The sequence below is a fragment of the Solanum verrucosum genome, unplaced genomic scaffold (assembly GCF_900185275.1).
Source record: "Solanum verrucosum unplaced genomic scaffold, falcon-dt-bn FXZP01000048.1, whole genome shotgun sequence".
In the NCBI taxonomy this organism is placed as follows: Eukaryota; Viridiplantae; Streptophyta; class Magnoliopsida; order Solanales; family Solanaceae; genus Solanum; species Solanum verrucosum.
Genome location: NW_026020157.1, coordinates 4,107,205 through 4,128,762, shown reverse-complemented (window position 1 = coordinate 4,128,762; position 21,558 = coordinate 4,107,205). Strand labels below are relative to the sequence as shown.

Below are 21,558 nucleotides of genomic sequence, written 5' to 3'. Positions count from 1 at the left end.
TAAAACCTCCAGCCAAGTTTGTTTACTACTCCTTGATTCACCTCATCTAATGCGTGATAGAAAATTTGGAGTAAAACTTAATCTAATAGCCCATGGTTTAGACATTTTGTTACCTTCTTAAAATTCAGCCACAGATCATGTATAACTTTTGAAATTTGTTCATAATTGTTTATCTCATCCCTCAATTTCAACATCATAAAGGAAGGATAAAATCTCTCGAGAAAAACAATGTTTTATTCCTCCCAAGTGGTAATCGATCCTCAGTGTAACTCTCCAAGAAATGTGGTAGCCTCTCCGGTCAATGAGAAAGGAAACAACCTTAGTCGGACTGACTTTTGGTTCATGGTTCACATCTTGAAAGGGAGACAAACTTCCACAAAATTTCTCAAGTGTTGGTTTGCCTCTTCCACTGCTTTGCCTTTGAATAGCCCCTTTATTTGTAGCAAATGAAGGACTTGTCACTTGAAATACGACATCCTGTACCTCCGATGATTGGTGAATTGCTCCAGCTACACCCAAATCCATGGGTGCTTCCTCAACGGCAATTTCATTTGCAAACCCCACACCATCAATACTTTCGTCGTCACCCCATCAAGACTTTCGTTGTCACCCGTCTGGTCCATTTTTCCCCCTTTTTGCAAGCAACAACACAAAGTAACAAGAACACAAAATGCACAATAGTTCAAATCTAGGAATCAACAAAAGACAATCGTTAACAAATCCCTAACAACTGCGCCATTTTTTGATAAACACTCAACTATGTCTCATTTTTCAAGGCATAAGCGATCATATGCAAAACAATTACCCAAGTCATGAGGTCAGGGTGGAACACAGATTTGCAGTTGGGAGCTACAATTGATTTCACGACTCGAAACAAACTAGTAAATTGAATTTTTAACAGGCAAATATTATATATATAAATGGGAGGTTTTGCTAACATGTAAAACAATATTCATCTATGTTGTGGATTCTACATGTACCTAATACACATATTTACAAAAGAAGAGGGACGAGAAAAGGCCAAATACACAAAGGTAGAAGGACAAGAGAACAAAAGGTAGACAAATACACAAAGGCAGAGGGACACGAGGAGAGATACACAAATACACAGATAGAGGGGGATGAGAGAAGCAGAGATGCACAAATACACATAGGAAGTAGAATGAGAGAAGCGAGCCATAGAGGAGAGAGGCGCCTGAGAAAGGGAGGAGAGCAAGTGTTGCTAGATTTACTAAATTTTAAAAGAATAGTTGGGTTTACCGTGGTTTTTGAAATTTCCACTTTTATTATTTCATGCTTAAAGCAAAGAAGCATTTTGCATTGCTATATATCAATATGTTCCGAACAAGTAAATATATGCTGTTCTAATTTACACATTCTTGAATCAGAGTCAAAGTCACGATACAAGTTACAACTTATTAGGCATGAGAATGAAAGCCCACTGGAACGCAAAAAAATAAAATTAGCGGCCAGAACTAGAAGAAGCATTAACATTGTGTCTGAACTTCCAAGTTCTTCAGCAAAGCAATATTGGCAAAGGCACGACTATGCCATAATTTATCAACAATTTACAATTTCTCCATCATCACTGTACAACTGCTGAAGCACCACGAAAGATATGTCCCTTCTTTGACAAAGGTAAGCTTGCATCCTTAAGTATTTCTCTCTCAGATTTCACTGTTCTCTTTTGCAGACAATCTGATTCTAAAAATTCAAAATGAATTTCCTGTACAAACTGTCTTCTGATTAGACCGTGGTCATGGCTGTGTGCATATAATTGGTATTTAAATTTATTTTAATGGCATCTCTGCAGACTGCAAAGTGACCTCCTGCCCAGAAGCCAGTTGCTCATATTCAGCACTGGCCTCAGGGGTGTCTTCTTCACTGGGTGGAACCAATTGCCAAAAGAGTGGCAAATATTTGTCCCAGTCTTTGAGGATAACAGAGCCTTTTGTGCTGCCAGTTTTTTCCTAGAAACGACGAATACACTTACATTAGAACATATTACACCTCAACCACTCAGCAACTCGTTCAAAAAGCTGAGAACAAAAATGAAGAACTAATCTAAATGGCCTCACCCAACCGTGTAAACCACAAATAGTGAGTGAATGCATAATATATGTAAACTTCATATCTAATATGCACATAGCGTGCATGATCAGTGTATAATTTATGTATATCAATTAGGAAAAGTAAACAGTGAATCCGGTCTGTTACTTGTAAGGTCCCAAGAAAAATAGGGTGGACACCATTCATGCAAAGCAGACACACCATCAATTAACTGTATTACTGATTAAAGCCATGTGGTGAACTTAAGGCCAAAACCCACTAATTAATCATAGGATAAAGAAAGATAAAAGTCCCCCCCCCCCACAAACACATTTTAAATTGTAGATGGATATATACTAGAAAAAGTTTGATGGCAGCTTATCAAATTAGATTGCGGGCAGATAAATGGCAAGTTCTTAAAACATGTAATTATGTCCCAATGTCCCAATGAACTGTCATTAATCGAGCATGTGTATGCGAACATGCAGGCACATACGAAAAATATACGTGTACTTACCACATGAGCTTCGATTAGGTTCTTTAGCTGTGTTTGACCCACCGGAGCTACCACTCTTTGGATCTTAACAATCTCCTTGTTTACCTTTACAAAATGGTGAAAGTATCAGAAAATGCGTGAAGAAGAACGCAGTTTCAAGAAGCCAAATCAAATTTGTTAATACATGTTGGTAAAGCTTAAAGTCATATAAAAAGCTACATATGATTTTATGATTCAAATTGGTGAGTATCTGTCACTGATGAAATCACCACATGGTCTGCCAAGAGATTTAGGTACTTTTTAATCTTTCATAACAAGGCAAGAATGCCTGCTCACTCACATGGACCAAGAGATTTAGGTACTTTTCAATCTTTCATAACAAGAATGCCTGCTTACTCACATGGTCTACCAAGAGATTAAGTTATTCTTTTCAAATCCTACCCTAGTGGGCAAGAATGTCTGCAGCTTTGGTGACTAACAAACATCAGATATTTTGTTGCAGACTTCTAATTTATAGATCTACCATAGAGTTTGAATTCCTAAAAGTATACTAGCAATCAATGAAGTGGAACAAGAATCATCAGAGACCAAAGTTTAAATCCCGAGGATATCAAAATACACTGGGTGATTTTGTCATTTGTCTAAATATTGATGTGCAGGGTTACCATGTGCTAGTGAAAGATAATAAATACCCAATGGAAAAATCGAGGTATGAGTAAGGTGTGACTGATAGAACCAAGGACAAGGATGAAGCTTTGGAAATAACAAGAAGGCCATTCACAAGATTTCAAGCTAAAGAATTGCAAAACAAGGTGGTTCGGCTTTCAGTGGGAAATAAAGAAGATGGTAATTGTGGAAGAGGATCTCAAGACTTAAGGAGATGATTGGCAGGTGCTACAATTATTTTATGGGCCAAACTGAAGTTAAGAGGATATAGATTGGGGGCAGAACACCAACCAAAGAAGGCCTAAATCATCCCACAAAGAGGCCAACTTTGCGGCAAGGATGGGGTAAAGGCTCCTAAAACTACCCACAAATTAAGGAGTTTTTCCTTCAATTTAGGCAACCTTACTTTCCATGGTTTTAGGAGACTGTCATACTTCCCGGAATATAATGGGCACATTTAAATGTTTCCCTAGGTAGTTGGGATTTATTTCTTTTCATTTTCCTGAGGATGTTGGACTTGTCCAATTTTTTCGGCAAAAAAAAAAAGCCCATAATGTATCATATCAAAAATACCACTTTTCCACCTATTAGACCACAAATGCCCAAACATTTTTTTAGGTCTATAATTGTCCCTTTCTAAATGGAACAATTACATGAAAGTGGTGACCAGGATTAATTAATTAAGGAAAAATGACCTAAATACACAACTTATTTTACCATATTCTCTAAAATTTCCTACAATTTGAAAAATTACAAAAATCCCTACTCTCTCCTATTCTCGGATAAATCACTTAACGCAATGTATCGGTCGGATACATCACTTTACGTGATGTATCAGGATGTTGAGTGATGTATCCAAACCGAGACGCGATGTATCGGGACGCTGAGGGATGTATCCGACATCGGAACATGATGTTTTGGGACGTTTTTGGATGTATCTGGATTCCACCAAATTTAAGAAATTTTTTATATTTGGAAAAGAGTAGGGATAGGATGTAATTAGCTCTTAACACTACCGGATTTGTGTAAAATTCCATTAATTAATCATGTGACTCTATCTTATTGGTCCACAGATTCTTAGACCCAACCCAAAGACCCGATTGTCCATTGTAAAAAACACAAACCCACAAAGTACCATGTTTCTTCAAGCATCTTTAGAATTAGATGTTCATTTAAAGATTGGATTACTGACGCAAGTTCCTCCATCCTTATCACCCTTCATTTCAATTCAAACAACACAAACTTTTTTCTCCCAAGATTTTAAAGTAGTAAAAAAAAAATCCATTTTCTGGAGGTTTTTTTTATTTTTACTATTGGTTAAAGCAGACACAATTTATATATAGTAAATTATATCTATCTATCTATCTATCTATCTATATTATATTAAAAATGAGAACCCCAAAACATAAAAGTTAAATTCCATAAATGCCTTGTTTATTTAATGTGACTAAATATCCTATTTATTAATATATACATATAAAAAGGCTACATATAGAGGCAAATATTGTTGCTCTGTGAATAGTCACCACATACTATCAGACCCGATTTTGAAGAAAATCCTCTTGTTTGGAAAGGAATTAATCATTGCTTATCTTGGTTGATAGAATTTTGAGATTAGACCAAAAAAATACTTTGATGGAGCATTGCCAAAGATATTTGCAAAATTTAACCAATGCCCTAGCAATATTTCCCTTCTTCCAATTCTCTCTTTTCAAAAAAAAATAAAATGTATATATCTTCAGATATTTATACATTCCATATGCTTTTATTTATTAGGTTATATGTTGTGGCGGCTGAACTCATTATGGCGGCCAAGTTGTTATTTACTGTGTTTTGGTTACATATTAGCAGTTGTTTTGGTACATTTGGTCTTAAAAATCTTCAAGCCTCAAGCACTTCTTCCTCCTGGATTTGCACCGCCACCCCTCTTCTTTGCTTCAAGCTAATCCAATTCCTTTTCTAGATCATTTTATTTCGTTGGGATATACACACACAGTATAATCGGTTTCCAATTTATCATATGCAAATATTTTGTTTATAGAAACAATTTTCGATATATATATATACACGCACATTATTTTCAAATAATATTCCATTTTTCACAAATTGATGTTATTTTTATAATTTTGTCAATTGCTTCAATTTTTACTTTAAATTGAGAATTTTAAGGTGAAAAACTCTTTTGAGGAGTATTTCAAGTGATACTGGTTATCACTCACAAACTTCAATTTATTTTTCAAGTGAAATTGATATCACAAAATTGAGAACTCCAAATTTAAAAGTTAAAAGATTTAACCTAAATACTCTTCTTCTAAAAGAAACATCACCTACACATACTCCTTCATTAACAGTCAGAATCATTAAATTCACAAATATGTCTTTTTATTTACCCAAGGGTGGGGCCTAATAGTCAATGAAGTGGGCTAAACAACACAAGGTCTCAAGGTTCAAATCTCAAGACAAAATCACTAGGTGATTTCTTCCCATCTGTTCTAAACTACGGGGACAAAGTTACCTAACACTATAGCCTCTATAACCAACCTCTCCTTACACCATTTGTTTTTATCTAGACGTCCCCTTACACTTAATATATAGGGGTTTCCTACACGACCATATACTTCTAAAGCTATAAGACCACCGGAAGGCAACCAGGACTATAGCATGTTGTGAAAGAAGCACACTGAACTTCCCTCACACTTGGCGCCACTGAAGTTACAGAACATCCCTTTAGGAGATAAAGAAATTTCCTTTAATTGATATCTTTGGTTTAAGTCACTATAGAAAGAAATCAGCCTTAAGCAACTTACTGCCTCAACTTTCTTTAATTTTAAGTCAAGATCACTTAATCCAAGTTCTTGATTTGTTTCTCTAGTTAAAGTAATTAGTTTACCCAATGAATTGTAACTACCGGGTCCCATTTAGGATTCTTAGGATCTTTGGTGAAATTCTTAAATTCTATTCTTGAATTTCTGTTCATAAATTCTATTTTTGCGGTAGGCATGGAAGTGAGGATTGACACACAAAATATCCCTAAGAGAGAGATTCAAGTATCTCGGGTCTATAGTTCAAGGGAGTAGGGACATCAACGATGCCATCACACATTGTATTGGTGCAGCATGGATGACGTGAAAGCTTGCCTTTGGAGTCTTGTGTGATAAGAAGGTACCACCGAAACTCAAGGGTATGTTCTATAGAGTGGTGGTTCGACTGACATTGTTGTATGGGACTGAATATTGGCCATTCAAGAACTCCCATGTCCAGAAGATGCATGTTGCGGAGATGGAAATGTTGAGTTGGATGTGTGGTCATACTAGGAGCAATAAGATTAGAAATAAGGATATTCAGAATTAGGTGGGACAAGCCTCTATTGTGAACTAGATGATAGAAGCAAGACTGAGATGGTTTGGACATGTGAAGAGAAGATGATAGACACACCAGTGAGGAGGTGCAAGAGGTTGGTTATAGAGGGTACATGGAGAGGCAGAGAAAAGGTGAAAAAGTATTGGGAGAGGTAATAAAACAGAATATGATGCATCTTTGCGTTACCAAGGATATGACCCTAGATAGGATGGTGTAGAGGGAACATACTAGGATAGAAGATTTGTAGGTAGTGTAGTGTTGTCTTGCTTAGGGTGGCTAGGGTTTGCGATGGTACTAGTTGTAGTATTGTAGTTCTTGTTTATTTTCTTTTTTATCATTGTTTATTATTGTTTTTTAATAATCTATCCTAGTATGTTGTTTATGGAGTTTTGATTATCACATGATTTTATTGTTGTTTTGGCTCCTTGCACTGTTTCCTTGTTATTTGCTTATTCTCTTCATTGTCTCCTTTTTATACCGAGACTTGTTGCACTAGAGTCAAGGGTCTTTCGAAAACAGTCTCTCCTCCATGAGTAGTGGTAAGGTATGTGTACATTCTACCCTCCCCAAAACCTCACTTGTGGGATTTCATTGGGTATGTTGTTATTGTTGTTGAATTTCTATCTTTAATTTTTTATTTTTTTAAGCTTCTGCAGTTTCCTTTTAAGTTTGTTATTCAATTCTTGAACCCCCAAGGTGATCCTTATTAATCACAGACACCATCGTATAAATAATAAAGAATTCAAACAGATATCCATTAATTTTCTATCTCAGTTCTCGACAAAGTGAGATCATCTTGGTCTTCTCTTTTGCATGAATTTTAAGGAAACTCTGCAATTTAATATGATTATTTTGAGTCTAAAATGACCTATGTAGGATACAGATTCTTCATAAACTTTGTAACAAAAACAAATTTAAAAGGCACTTGAATACATCAATGTTGTGATAGACGAGTAAATATTCATAAAGGTGAGTCAAATCTCACCTTAGGTACAAATGTTTCATCCTCATCTAGAATGTATGCCAAACCTCCAGTCATACCAGCAGCTACATTTCTACCAACCCTGTTGTAAGCAAGAAAACATAGCTCAAATCCATGTCCCGAATTCTGCACTGTCCAAATTGTACCTTCAAATCTCTTATGATAATGAGTAGAGCATGAACAAGAAGTAATACTTACTTTCCAAGCACAACAACACATCCTCCTGTCATGTACTCACAACAGTGGTCCCCAGTTCCTTCTACAACAGCTTGAGCAAGAGAATTCCTCACAGCAAAACGCTCTCCTGCTTTACCTCTGACAAATACTTGACCACCTGTTGCTCCATATAAGCAGGTGTTCCCTACTATGGTAGCATCCTCTGGAACAAATCCAGTATTTTCGACGGGAGTTACAACCAACTCTCCTCCAGCCATGCCCTTTTGAAGTTTGATTCAGTAACTTCATTTAGTATGAATGAATTATTCAAGTAAACAACTACTTCTCAATCCCAAAATAGTTGGGGTCAAACTATATGAATCCCGATTTCTCATTTAAACTCATATCACATTATCATAACAAATAAGAGACTTGAAAAATGTCTAAAATATATAATAATAATAATAATAATGTATATTACTTTAAAAGCATGACGGTCCTTAGAAATGTTGATTAAACCTTTTGGCCTTCATTAAAAGACACTACAATAGACAAAATTGTCATTTGCTATTTTCATCAAATCATTGTCATTTAATTATTATCCTAATATTTAGGACTTCAAAATTAATTAAAGTTAAAGCTATTAAATCTTTACTTATTTGTAATAAATAAGAACTAACATTTAGTACTTTGACTAAAATTTTAGATCCTAAATTTTTCTTTAATTGCACTATACTAAAAGTCCTAATATTTAAGACTTTTAAAACCAATATTTTTACTTTATATATATAAATCTTACTTAAATTATGTTAAAAAAATTAATTAAATAAATAAAATAATTAAAAATATCAAAGAAAGAGGTTCATGTTTTTTTAAATAACTTTTTGACCTTCCTATATGATTCTTTTATCATTGAGATAGATATAACATTTATTTTAGCGTCAATTGCTATTTTTTTAATAATTTTGTTCTTCTTGTATATATTTTTGTTGGTTAACGCGAGATGCACGTACACTAAACTAGTAGTAGTAGTAATAATAATAGAAGTTCCATACGAGCCTAAAATCTATTATATTCTTAAAATTCATATAGTGAGCTCTACCCAGACTGGCAATATTACTTCGCAATTTGCACATCAGAGAAACCACATGCGGCATGTGATCCAGAATTACACTACACTAATTACCAATGCCCAGTTAGGGAAACCATAACAGAAAGTTTCAAATCCACATGGAGAATATTGATAAGATATAGGTTGTCCAACAAACCTTTCCTACATAGTCATTAGCTTCTCCAATAAGTCTGATGTTCATTCCAGGTGTTAGAAAACAAGCAAAAGATTGGCCAGCACTCCCGGTAAATCTGCATAGTGGAGAAAGAGTTGACTTGTTCATGCTGATGAGCTGATCTAGGACTCTAAATATAATAATTGCAAATACAGAAGACAAATCACAAAAGATAATCTTACGTTATGTTCAGCTGCCCAGCAAAACCAGTATCACCATATTTCTTAGCCACGGCACCCGCAATACGACCACATACAGCACGGTCAATATTGTATATTTCAACTGTCTTGTTGACCACCTTTTCATTCTCAATTGCATCAGATATCTGCATATTAATAGTTTTCCATCGGTTCCTTATAATTTCCTCTAGAATATGGGAATTTAATGGATTTTTCATTTCACTAAGGCACCAAATAAACATGTATTACAAACACAGAAATGGGAGATGCTTCTCTCTCTGTGCCAGAGACTGCCCAACTTTCTTTTTTGTTATTCCTTTTAACCGCTTTCCATCGAAGAAAAATTACTCTGAATGGGACAGGAGTAAAACATATATGACAAGAATCACTTATCACGGGTTCTACTCACTTGTCCTGAATAAACTGTCCTTATTTTCCTTTTTATTTGTTAAGTCCCACTTCAACCGATGGTATGGAATGATGTCTCCTGATATGGATTTGGATAATTCTCACATCATATGCTACCATTTAGGGTTGAGTTAGGCCCTTTGGTTCATTTTCTTCACATCATCGCATGGTATCCAGACCCATCCCTGTACTTGGATTACCCAATGTTGGGCCCTATGTTATGTTGTTGAAACTTCAACTATGCATCCCTGAGTGTGCAGCCCTGCGGTTGTTAGAGTCCCATATTGGTTGAGGGTATGGGTTGTTGTCTACTTATATGACCTTGGGCAATTCTCATCTATGAGCTAGCTCTTGGGATTGAGTTAGGCTCAAGGTTCATTTTCTTAACATGATTCATTGAATATTTCAATTCATGCAATGAAATTTTTTAAGTGATCTTACCTTCGGATCTGCAAGCAAAACATCATCCAGAACAGGACCATTACTATGAACTTCCTGGTTCCTTATCATACTGCTGCTCCATTCAGGCAACCCAACATTCTAAAATCATAATGAAATGTCTTGATTCTTCTTGTCAGATAAAACAGGAAGAAAGTAATACACAAACAACTATAAGTAACTTAATCAATTGACCGATACATCAACTGTCTTTAAAAATACTTACAGAGAGGATGTAACTAAGATCAAGATGCCGAGTTTTCATTAATGATATATCTCGAGGTCTAAGTATATCTGTGCGCCCAATTACATCATCCAGTTTCTCATAGCCTAGTTGAGCCAACATGCCTCTCACCTGGCCAAAGATCGTGGAAAAATAAATTATGCAGAGAAACAAAGATGGGCACACTGATCAGGTCAAATTTAAAATTTGCAGTAAATGAAAAAAATATGACAGTTAATTAGATCATCAAATCCTTGCTTGCAATTTTTTCATGAAGTGACTTTTGAATATACATATTTGTTCTTCCAGTTCCACATAATGAACTCGAGAACTGCAATCCAAACACAATTGATCATCCTCCTATCACTTCTATATGTGTGTTTATTGTGGGGGGGGGGAGATTTGTGATTTCTGTGTCTGTCGCTTGAATCTTTACTCTGCAACTGTATCATGTAAAACCATGTTTGTTGGCTACTATCAGCAGCATATCTGGGGGTTGCTTCTCGGGAAGAATATCAAAGATAAGGATCTCTTGTAAGAGAAATTGAAGATAAGGTTGAGCAAGTGATAGAGACAGTATTAGTCTAAGGAGGGGAAATTACGTTGTTGAAGTCTACAAGTACAAAAGATCAACATATATGTCTTTATTTGTATTCTTTCGCATTGGAAGAAATTTGGAGAAAATACGAGAGACTTTTTGTATGAAGGAAATGAGGGTGTAAAGAAGTTTTTGGTGGAATGTGGTAGAAAAAAAAAGATAAAGAGTTCCTACACATGAAGGGAAACTATATATCCGGACATTCTCTAATTTCAACGCAGAAATACTGAGAAGTAGGTGTGGAGATTCACTTGGCAGGAGTACTCCTTATGGTGAGAAGTGTAATAAATGCCTAATATGATATTAGTGAAACAGTATATGTTTCCGGGTGAGGTAATAGACTCTTATAGGATAAGTGTGCTATAGTGGATCATGAAGGGAAGGAATACATTCACAGGGCAAATCGGGTAGCCGTTAGCAATATAGAGAAAAGATACTATTATCTTGGAAGGATATTGGACTAAAGAAACAACTTTGTAGGACGCAAATTGGTAGCATCCATGGTAGTTCAACGTCATTAAAAGACATGGATGAAACTTTGGAAGTTTCAAGAAGACGCGTGACAATATCTAAAACAAGGAAATTTCAAGACAAACTCAATGAGCAATTAAAAAGTGTGCTATGATGGAAGACAATCTCCAGCCAAAGAAGATTTTTTTACCAAGTCTTACATCTATTTGGAGGGCCAAATTGAAGTTCTAAAGGAGGTGGATGGAGCCTAAATCTGCCCCAAAAAGGAGAAAATACAGCAGCCCAAAATTAGGATTTATTTAACCTAGTTTATAGACTCTATATTTACAAGTTATATTTCTATGTTGACTGCATTGGATTATGTGTGGACATCCGCCTTCTATGACCCTAGGTATTTCATTCCTATTGAATTGTATCTTTGACCAGCCCCCTTCCTTATTTTTCCTTCATTGAAACAGATATTTTAAAGAATATTATTATTGAGAGTTCATCTGAACCTTTGGTGGCAGATTGCTTTGGGAGTTATCTTTTGACCTACCTAGTTCAGAATTCAAGGTAGATAACTTCTTTGATATCTTTGGTTACTTCTTGGTATATTTAGAAAGCAATTGGTACCAATTACTAATTGTTGTCTAATGTTACTCATGAAGCGGTCACGATATGATTCTAAGTTTGATTCGTTTCTTAAGTAAAGGTGTTTGGTTCATCCAATAACCAATGCGATGTTATTTGGATCTTGTTAAATCATCAAAACTTGCGTTGGTGGATGTTCTTGGAACTATTTCCTTGAATTTTACCATATCTTTTATTTTTTCTTCAGTCTTCTTAATGTTCCTTAGTTTTGCTTCCACATTTATATTAGTTCATACTCAAGTTTTTAGAATCCCATCCATTGAGCTATCACACATCCACATGTTTCAGATTTGGTAAATAACATGGAGGTTACAATGGTTGACTACCGGAAGAGAGATAAAGGAGATCATTCAAGATATTACATCAAAAGGGCCATTTATAACTGAAATTGAGTAGTTCTTAGAGAAACTACAATGACAGCTTAGAGACGGGTGAGGTCAGCAGATGGCATGGAGGGGGGAAAGTAGTGAAAATGTTAAGAAAGTTGTACGAATATTGTAAATGACGTTGTGTATCGATTAGGATTAGTCAGATCTAATCAGATCGATTATGTAATTAGGTAGAATATTTTCCTTCCTATCTTAGAACTTGTATATTCACTATCTAAGACCGAGTAGCTTTAAGGAATAATCAAGCGGAGTTTACACAGAGCAAGGTTAGAGAATAATCAATTCACAATTTGCGACTTCCAGAAGAAAGAAAGATCGTCGTCATGCAATTTTCTAGTGACTGCGAACCTGTTTCAATTGCCTCCTATTTTCATGAGTGTTGTGCATAAACCGATACCACCACAACGTCGGGCATATTTCGACAACAAAAGCCCATCCAGCCATGCCGAAAAAGGTATCGTCATGCGCTTCCACACGCTGAATAGAAAAAAAAATCTGGTACGGTCTATGTGATGTGTCGGGGCGTGCGTCCATTTATGATAAAAAGCAGGCTTGTTCCTTTGGTTCTTAGGGGTATTCTGACCATGAACTAGGGTTCCGGCGAGGTCCAATGAGTTTTCTGGTGAACTATCATTTCCAACAGCTCTTTTGCATATTCTCAACACTGTAGTAGTCGCTTACTCCTTCTCACTCGACCTATCAATGTTTTGTGGGGATTTCAGTTGTGGGAACTATGTCTTCCAGCAAGTATAGTCAATTTTCCAGTTTTTCTTCATTTTTGTAACATTGATCTTGCAACGTTTTTGACACTTTGAGTCGTACCAAGCATGTGATTGTTCTCAAAATCTTATGGCCAGATTTGAGCATATTACAGCAAGTTTAAACTTTCCGGCGACAAAATTTAGTCATTTTCCAGCCATCTTCCTGAGGTTATCAAGAAACTTGGTTGCAACAAAATGGAATCCAATACTTCAAATAATCGGATGATTATTGGTCTCTTTGTTGGATTATATTGAGTTGCTTCAACTCAAAGCACATAAGCAGACAACTCGTGAGATAACTTATGTCGTTCAAACAGGTAATAGTGTGACTTGCGCCCTCAATCTTCTTCTTCCTGTATTTGAATCATTTATTCAAGTGGATCCGGTCACATTTCTAGTGATAAATCTCTTTTGCTACTATTTCTTACTCCAGATTTCTTTCGGCAGTCGCAATGGTTCTCAAACCATGGCATCTGGAATAGGTCAATCTAGCCCATGGTCTTCCTTAACTTCAAAATTCAATTCTCTATGTTTCTGGTGATCTTTTAATCTCTTATTCATTGATCACTTATCCTAAATCTTAAATCACTTACACCTTGTCCTCCTTCCGTAGTTTCCCTGCTAGTGATTCACTCGATCTATTACATACCAAGTTGGGACATCTCAGCTTATCATAAATTCAGAAAATGGTACCTTGTTGGTGTCAGATGTCTACTTTAAAGTGTGACTCATGATAACTCGGTAACCATACTTTCTCTCATTTCCCTTGACATCTTGATACCAAGGAAGAGCTTCAGGTCCTAGTCGGGTCACTTCTACCCTAAGATTTTGCTACTTTGTTTGTTTGCTGATATTCTAGGTGATTTGGATTTTCCAGAGGAAATATCCATCTGAGTTGTTTTAATATTTTCAGACATCCCATCCTAAAAGCCGGAATCAATTGGGTTTCTATCTGCAAATCATGTTCCATCACATTTTGGCTGATGCAGTTCTCACATCATGTTATCTCATTAATCGTATTCCTTCCTTATATATCAAGAATCAAGTTCCACATCCGGTTTTGTTACCCCACTTATCTTTCTCTCTTTCATCTCGTGTCACTGGGAGCACGTGCTTTGTCCATAACCTCCAACAAAAGAAGTCTTTTTCTTTTTGATCAGGTAAATCATTTCATTTCAAAAATCAAAAGGCCAAAATCGACCGTATACAAAAAGTATACCAAACAGTAAAGAACCTACAAAAGAATATGGTTTTGTACAAAAGACACTCAATCCTCTATAAATTCAGGACTACATGGGTAAACCAAACAAATAACACACTGAAGACTACTCCTTAACTGCCCAAAACTCATTTCTACCCCTTCAAAAGCGCTTCTATTTCTCTATCCAAATTATCCACATCAAAGCCTGAGGTGCAGCATTCCTAGTCCTGGTTTTTCTCCAGCTTCTTCCAACTTTCCAGCAAACAACAGATCTTTCACAGACCTTTGGCATCACCCAAGACATACCAAACCAACTGATCATATCTCACCATAATCTCTTGGCCAGGCAGTGCAGTAGAAGATGATAAGATCTTTGCCTGCCTCTTGGCATAAATAATACCAGCTGTACAGACTTTCTAAGGTATTCCACCATCAAAATCACCTCTCTAGCAGCTAACCATGTGAAAAAGCACATCTTCCTCAGCACCTTAGGAATCCAAATCGACCTTACAGAAAAAATTTCCTCCGCCCTCACCAGAAGCATCTCATTATAGAAAACAAGCAATTGTTCCCCAGTTTCTATCTCATCGTATCATGTCTTTTAAAGGCTCACAATGTTGATGGAGTAAAGTTAGAAACTTTAAAATTCATTCCCCTCCCAATCCTGGAAATCCCTTCTGAACCTCAAATCCCACAGTGTTTCTTCCCCTTGTGTCCCCCTAAATTTGTTTGACTATCGCCTCCTTCTGAAAAGATACCCTATAAATGCTTGGAAACTTATCTTATAACTAAGCATCTCCATACCATATATTTCCCCCAAAACTAACTCTACTCCCATATCCTACCCTCAATGAGATATTATCATAATAGACTGGTATGCACAAGAAACATAGATCTGGTTATCGGTAAATCCAAATCTCGACGGAAAAGCCCACTGGCGGTGCCAGAATATGGTTCCAGTGATCGGAATCCAAAATAAAATTGATAGTAAGGTTTGCAAGACCTAGGCTACCTCAACAGAAAAAACAAGGCTCGAAAGAACATGTTGGAACAAGCCTCGTGCACCGGCACATGTGTCATAGGCGTCGGAGGTTTAAGTCGCGTGTGATTGGAGTTCAACCAGAGTGTTTTTCTGGGGTTTGGTCACTAGAGCTTTCCGAGCTTGATGGCGGTGTTGGTTTTCGCGAACACTAAAGGAAAGAAGAAGATGACACAAACAACTGTTACAGTCACCAAAATTGACAGACGGCACTTTGACTGTATTTTTCGGATGTTTCTCACTAATACTCTGATACCATGTGAGAAAGGAAAAAAATATTACTCACTCCGTCCCATTTTATATGAGTTAGTTTGGCTTGGCATGAAGTTTAAGAAATAAAGAAAATACTTTTGGAACTTGTGGTCTAAAGTAATTGATAGATATTTGTGTGACTATAAATCATTTCATTCAGGGTAAAATGGGCATTTTAAAGTTAAATTGTTACTTTATATAGAAATGATGTGTCATTCTTTTTGGGACTGACTAAAAAGGAAAGTAAGTCATATAAACTGGGACAAAAGGAGTCTTGAATTGTGTTTTCTACATTATTATATTGAGCCCTATTTATAGACACTAAATTACAATCCTTTTCAAGTAAGACAATTTATACGATCCTATTCTTGTTCAAATTCTAACCTAAATGATCAATGTAACCATGACATTTTCTCAATAGAATATTGCAAGTTAACCCAGGAAATGATCAGTCTGTATTTTCTATAGAAATACAAGTGAGGTTACCTCTTCAGCAACATACAAAAAGTAGTTAACAAGGTCTCCGGGAACACCTGGGAACCGAGCTCGTAACTCCTCTCTCTAACAGTTTTTGAGAACCAAAATGTTAGAAAAATTCAAAGATTATCAATAAATATGATGAAGATGATTGAAAATGGGACATAGGCTACCTGACTGGCAACACCAACTGGACAATTGTTAGTATGGCATATGCGAGCCATCACACAACCTGTGGCTATCATTGCTACCGAACCAAATCCATACTCATCTGCACCCATTGCTGCAGCCATCATGACATCAAATCCACTTTTAAATCCACCATCAACTCTAAGAACAACCCTTTCTCTTAGCCCATTTTCAATGAGTGTCTGCACACATCCATTCAAAGAATTAAAACAGAAAAAGAACATACTTAAAACGAAGAAAGTATTTAATGCAACGAACTTCCATGTAATAAGAATAATTATTAGATAGACACTGAAAATGGCTCATTTCTACAGTAAAAAGATAACCTGGTGTGTCTCTGTAAGTCCAAGCTCCCAGGGGCCACCAGCATGCTTAATTGAACTTACTGGGCTTGCTCCAGTTCCCCCATCATGCCCTGATATCTGCAAATGACAACCGCCAAAAAGACTTAGCTTACTATGTTTGATTTTCAAAATAACATCAAAAATTTGAATTTTTCGTAAGCAAGTTAGGCATACAGATATATACATGTCAACTTGAGTGGGAATGCTGATTTGTATATGATTATGATCAATTGTGATCAGATCTGATTTGTAGGACTAGTATCTTAATTGAACTGATAAAATCAGATCTGCCATGCAATCAAGTATTTCAGGAAATTGCATCAGCTGAAATCATTCCTTGATTCTCAAATCTCTTAGAACTAAGGGATCAGGTTACTAGTTTGTTTCTTTCTCTTTAATATAAATCTATACCTCTATCAATGAATACGATTGAGCAATTTTAGTACCAAAACTTACACAAAGGTATCACCTTCTCCTCCCCCAACCTTCCTACTCCCAAACAAGGAAGGTTCTACAGTCTACACCAGATACATCACAAAAGAGGCCATAGAATAACTATGAACCTATGAGGTATAACTTGCCAAGACTATACAAATGATTGTACTTAGGTGTAGTAAGCAATTACCCACAACTAAAAATTCACCATCATTGGAGAAACCATTAATTCAATTCTGTTGCTTAGATACAAATTAAAGGTATATGGAAATGTCTTGGTATATTTCAACTAGCATCTCCACATGATGTGTCATAATTGCAGAGGTGATTGTCAATGAGATGTTCGAATTCTATTTTGAACCTAATATTGGATCATTCTTTGTTTCCATGTCATACCTAATGACATTAAAGGTAAATTAGTTTTAGGATTTCAAATATCTTAACATTAAGAATGTAAAAGATGACTCCCACCTTTCCCTCCAATCTATAGAAATTAATAATATAATTTTTATCTAATTGTACCAAGCCAAAAAATAATTTAATTTTACATAAAAAGGATGTGAGACAACCAACTGTCACATCCAAAGTATCATTTTGTTAGGGAATAGGGCATTTGAAACTACACCTTAATAATGATGTTTTGGATTTACCTACAGGAAAAAAAAAAAAAAGTTATGGTCATTTAAATTTCAACTCCTACAAAGCTTCAAGTCATTTAATTTTGGAGGGAAAGGAACAGGAAAGCATCTGAAGGTATAAAAATGATTATTAGCAGATGAAGGTCTGCCATTTATTTCTAGTTAATTTATGGTGCAAACATGAGGTTCCACTTGGTATGGATGACTAGCGGTTATTTGAAGAAAAACGCATTTATTGGTCTCTAGTTTTGCCACTTACATACTGAGAATTCTTCCACCACCTTAATAAGCTATTACTTCATTAAAAAAAAAAGGAAAAAGAAATTGCAAGTGGTCCACCATAACAGCCAGCTGAAAAATGTTTGATAGCTGAGCTAGCTCACAGTCTCTCAGGAAACATGGCCAATTTCTCCTCTTTCTTTTAGATTTAAGCTTCAATCTCTGAACAGGTCAAAGCACAAAGGACACATAGCTACAGGCACAACTATTTGGTTACCTGTATGATATCAGCATTTCCCTTTGCCACCCCAGAAGCCACAGTACCAATACCAGCTTCAGCGACAAGCTTTACAGATACCTTAGCTTTTGGGTTGACCTGCTCATGAATGAAAACAGAATATTATTCTTTACAGATACCTTAGCTTCTGGGTTGATACTGCTCTTGAATGAAAATCGCCATAGAAAGGAACAAGAAAACATGCAATTCACCTGATGAAGATCATAAATCAACTGAGCAAGATCCTCGATAGAATAAATATCATGGTGTGGTGGTGGAGATATAAGAGGAACTCCAGGTTTTGAATTCCTTAGTCTAGCAATGTAAGCACTGACTTTTTTACCAGGCAATTGGCCACCTTCACCTGGCTTTGCACCTTGAGCAATTTTAATTTCTAACTGGTCGGCATTAGCTAGAAATGTAGGAGTAACACCAAAGCGTCCAGAAGCAACCTGAAAAGGTTGTAAGGAAGTCAAGTGCATTCTCCACAAGTGATCAGAAAAATAACCTACCTTTAAAACGCTATGTAGCTCAGACTTCTCAAGAATGTCAATGAATGCATGTCGGATTCTCCAAAAGTACATTATTTTTGGAGAATCCGACATGGGTGCGGCGTCAAAGGGAAGAGCTCACACAACTTAGATGAAAAGGACGAACAAACATCAGAGCAAACTCATAGTGCACATACCTGCTTAATTGCACTTGTCGCAGTATCTCCATTTTGCAGACCTTTAAGGTGTGGAAGTGTTGGAGAATATCCATCAATGACATCAGTAAGTGGTTTCCAGCGAATCGGATCCTGTTTGAAATTAACAATCAAAACATCCATCATTTCTGTAGAATAGTTGGTGATAAAGAACAATTCCAATGGTACTGTGCTCAACACAACACAGGTACAACATACCTCACCACCTTCTCCTGAGTTCGACTTTCCACCCAATCTATTCATTGCAATTGCAATAGCTTCATGAGTTTCCCTTGAAATAGCTCCAAGTGACATACCACCAGTACAAAACCGCTGCACAATTGCTGAAGCAGGTTCCACTCTTCCAACTGGTATAGGCGAACGATCACTTTTGAATTCAAGAAGATCTCTGAGAACCTGCAATAAATAGATATCTTTAGAAACGACAATCTGTTTTTGTGTATTCACCCTTCTTTCATCTTTAACAGATTGAACAGAGGGGAAATTACTAGAAGGCTTATGTCAGCAATTACTTTTAATGCATCTTATGCAATCCGCATTTCCAAGAGTGATATTCGGCTGTGCATAAACAACAGAAGGGAAACTACTAGAAGGTTTATGTCAGCAATTAGATTAATGTATCTTATGTATCCACTTTTTCACGAGTGATTTTTGGTTGTGCATAAACAACAGAAGGAAAATTACCAGAAGGTTTATGTCAGCAATCACTATTAATGCCTCTTATGCATCCGCTTTTCCAAGGGTGATATTTGGCTGTGCATAAACAACAGAGGGGAAATTACTAGAAGGTTTATGTCAGAGTAATCCAGTGTTGTCAAAGGTGTGCTTAAGCCCTGAAGCGAGGCTCAAAACGTGTTGAGTGCTTCACCTTGCTTTATGTGCTTTGGTGTCATCAAGTTCTAAGGCATACTTTTCCTTGCCAGTGAGCCTTTGCTGAAGACATGACACTAATTCACTTTATCATAATTTTTTTTCAATTTCTTTGTTCATATATTTGTCATTAATGTTTAATAATTATTAGCATTGGACAAAATATATATATTTGTATTTTTTTTTCCTTTGCGCCTTCTTCCGTTAAAGCCGACGCTTTATTTGAACTTTGCGCTTAAAGCCCCAATGGACCTTAGAGCTTTTTTGGGCTTTTCGCCTTTGATAACACAGCACTTACTATGAATGCATCTTATGCATCCGCTTTTTCAACTGTGACATTTGGCTGTGCATAAATAACAGAGGGGAAATTACTAGAAGGTTTATGTCAGCAATTACAATTAATGTCTCTTATACATCCGCTTTTTCAAGAGTGATACTTGGCTGTGCATAAACACCAGAGGCCAAATTACCATAAGGTTTATGCCAGTAATTACTATTAATTGCATCTTATGCATCCGCTTTTCAAGGGTGATATTTGGCTGTGCATAAACAACAGAGGGGAAATTACTCAAAGGTTTATGTCAGCAATTACTGTTAATGCATCTTATGAATCTGCTTTTTCAAGAGTGATATTAGGCTAAGCATAAGCAACAAAGTGGAAATTTCTAGAATGTTTTATGTCAGCAATTACTATTAATGCACCTTATGCATCTGCTTTTTCTGGAGTGATATTTGGCTGTGGATGCATCAGGAAATACATAAAGTCGGTAGTAGTAAACTACAGGATTAAATTAGATATCCAGATGATAAGAAAATGCAAAGATATCCCAGTAAAAGAAACCGAATCTAGTAAAACAACTCACGTTTACAGGTCGATTAGCCAAATGCTGCTGATATACTGAATATGCACTTTCACTCTTTTGGCGGACAGCTTTATGGAGCAGTTTTGACATCTCTGGGTTGTTTCCATGGTATTCACCTTTCAATTTAAGGGAAGAGAGAGTCAAAGAAATGAAAACAAAAAGGAACACAGGCCCATGTCTATTAAGACTTCATCTTGAGACAAAGATACCAACACTACTTTTCATTTCTCAAAAAAAAAAAAAGGATGATTAAAAGAGTATCTTTTGATTCACAAAATACAGCTCGAAATGACATCCCTATTTCATGTCGAAAGCACCAGATTGCCGCACTTGTAACAATTTAAGGTAAGTGCACCATATTGATTTTTCCTTCACCATGTAGCTTTTGCTAAAGAGAAGCAAGAAGGGAACACAAGTTTAACAAGATATGAGATTCTAAGAAAGCTGGTTTCTTGGAGGAACATAGAACTATAGGACTAGCCAGCAGGTAGACACGATGGAACTATAGGACTAGCCAGCAGGTAGCACGACTCTGTTATTTCTTGGACCCTTCTCTCAAAAAAGACTCCGCAAAATGCACATAGAGGGGGAAGGAAATAGAATCACAACTTTCCTCACTGAACTCTGGCAATGCACAAGTTATCCTGGTCAGACATCGAAAAGTGAAGGTGGCAGAAGCTAATCGACACTATCTAGGTTACTTCTCTTATCCCTTCAAATGTTTGTTTAAAAGTAACCTAGTCTTAAAATCAAGAAAATTAAGACACATCTAATACATTAAAAAAAACCATACCCTTTGTAATCCCTTAAGTAGGTATGGGAGAGTAAGATATACGCACACTTTACCCCTACCTTTGGATAACAGTGCTATCCGGGTCAGCTACCCTCTATACTAGCTTTTGGAGTCTAGAATGTTAAAAAAACAACACACATAAGAAATAGAATGCCAAAGG

The 21,558-nt window shown here is 36.3% G+C and overlaps 1 protein-coding gene across 1 annotated transcript in view; it reads right to left on the bottom strand.

Moving 5' to 3' along the window:
- Positions 1 to 1,297: 1,297 nt before the first annotated feature.
- The window catches only part of LOC125828370 (ferredoxin-dependent glutamate synthase, chloroplastic-like), a 46,620-nt gene continuing 26,359 nt past the window's right edge, over positions 1,298 to 21,558 (bottom strand). Inside the window, exons 18-33 of the mRNA XM_049507683.1 lie at positions 20,606 to 20,721; positions 19,071 to 19,268; positions 18,855 to 18,965; positions 18,379 to 18,618; positions 18,167 to 18,265; positions 16,580 to 16,675; positions 16,238 to 16,435; positions 16,074 to 16,148; positions 10,247 to 10,375; positions 10,024 to 10,122; positions 9,178 to 9,320; positions 8,978 to 9,071; positions 7,752 to 7,990; positions 7,557 to 7,635; positions 2,567 to 2,650; positions 1,298 to 1,970 (exon numbers count right to left, since the gene is read on the bottom strand). Coding sequence (XP_049363640.1) covers positions 1,791 to 1,970; positions 2,567 to 2,650; positions 7,557 to 7,635; positions 7,752 to 7,990; positions 8,978 to 9,071; positions 9,178 to 9,320; positions 10,024 to 10,122; positions 10,247 to 10,375; positions 16,074 to 16,148; positions 16,238 to 16,435; positions 16,580 to 16,675; positions 18,167 to 18,265; positions 18,379 to 18,618; positions 18,855 to 18,965; positions 19,071 to 19,268; positions 20,606 to 20,721 — 2,180 coding nt within the window. The 3' untranslated portion in view covers positions 1,298 to 1,790. The remainder of the gene's footprint in view (positions 1,971 to 2,566; positions 2,651 to 7,556; positions 7,636 to 7,751; positions 7,991 to 8,977; positions 9,072 to 9,177; positions 9,321 to 10,023; positions 10,123 to 10,246; positions 10,376 to 16,073; positions 16,149 to 16,237; positions 16,436 to 16,579; positions 16,676 to 18,166; positions 18,266 to 18,378; positions 18,619 to 18,854; positions 18,966 to 19,070; positions 19,269 to 20,605; positions 20,722 to 21,558) is intronic.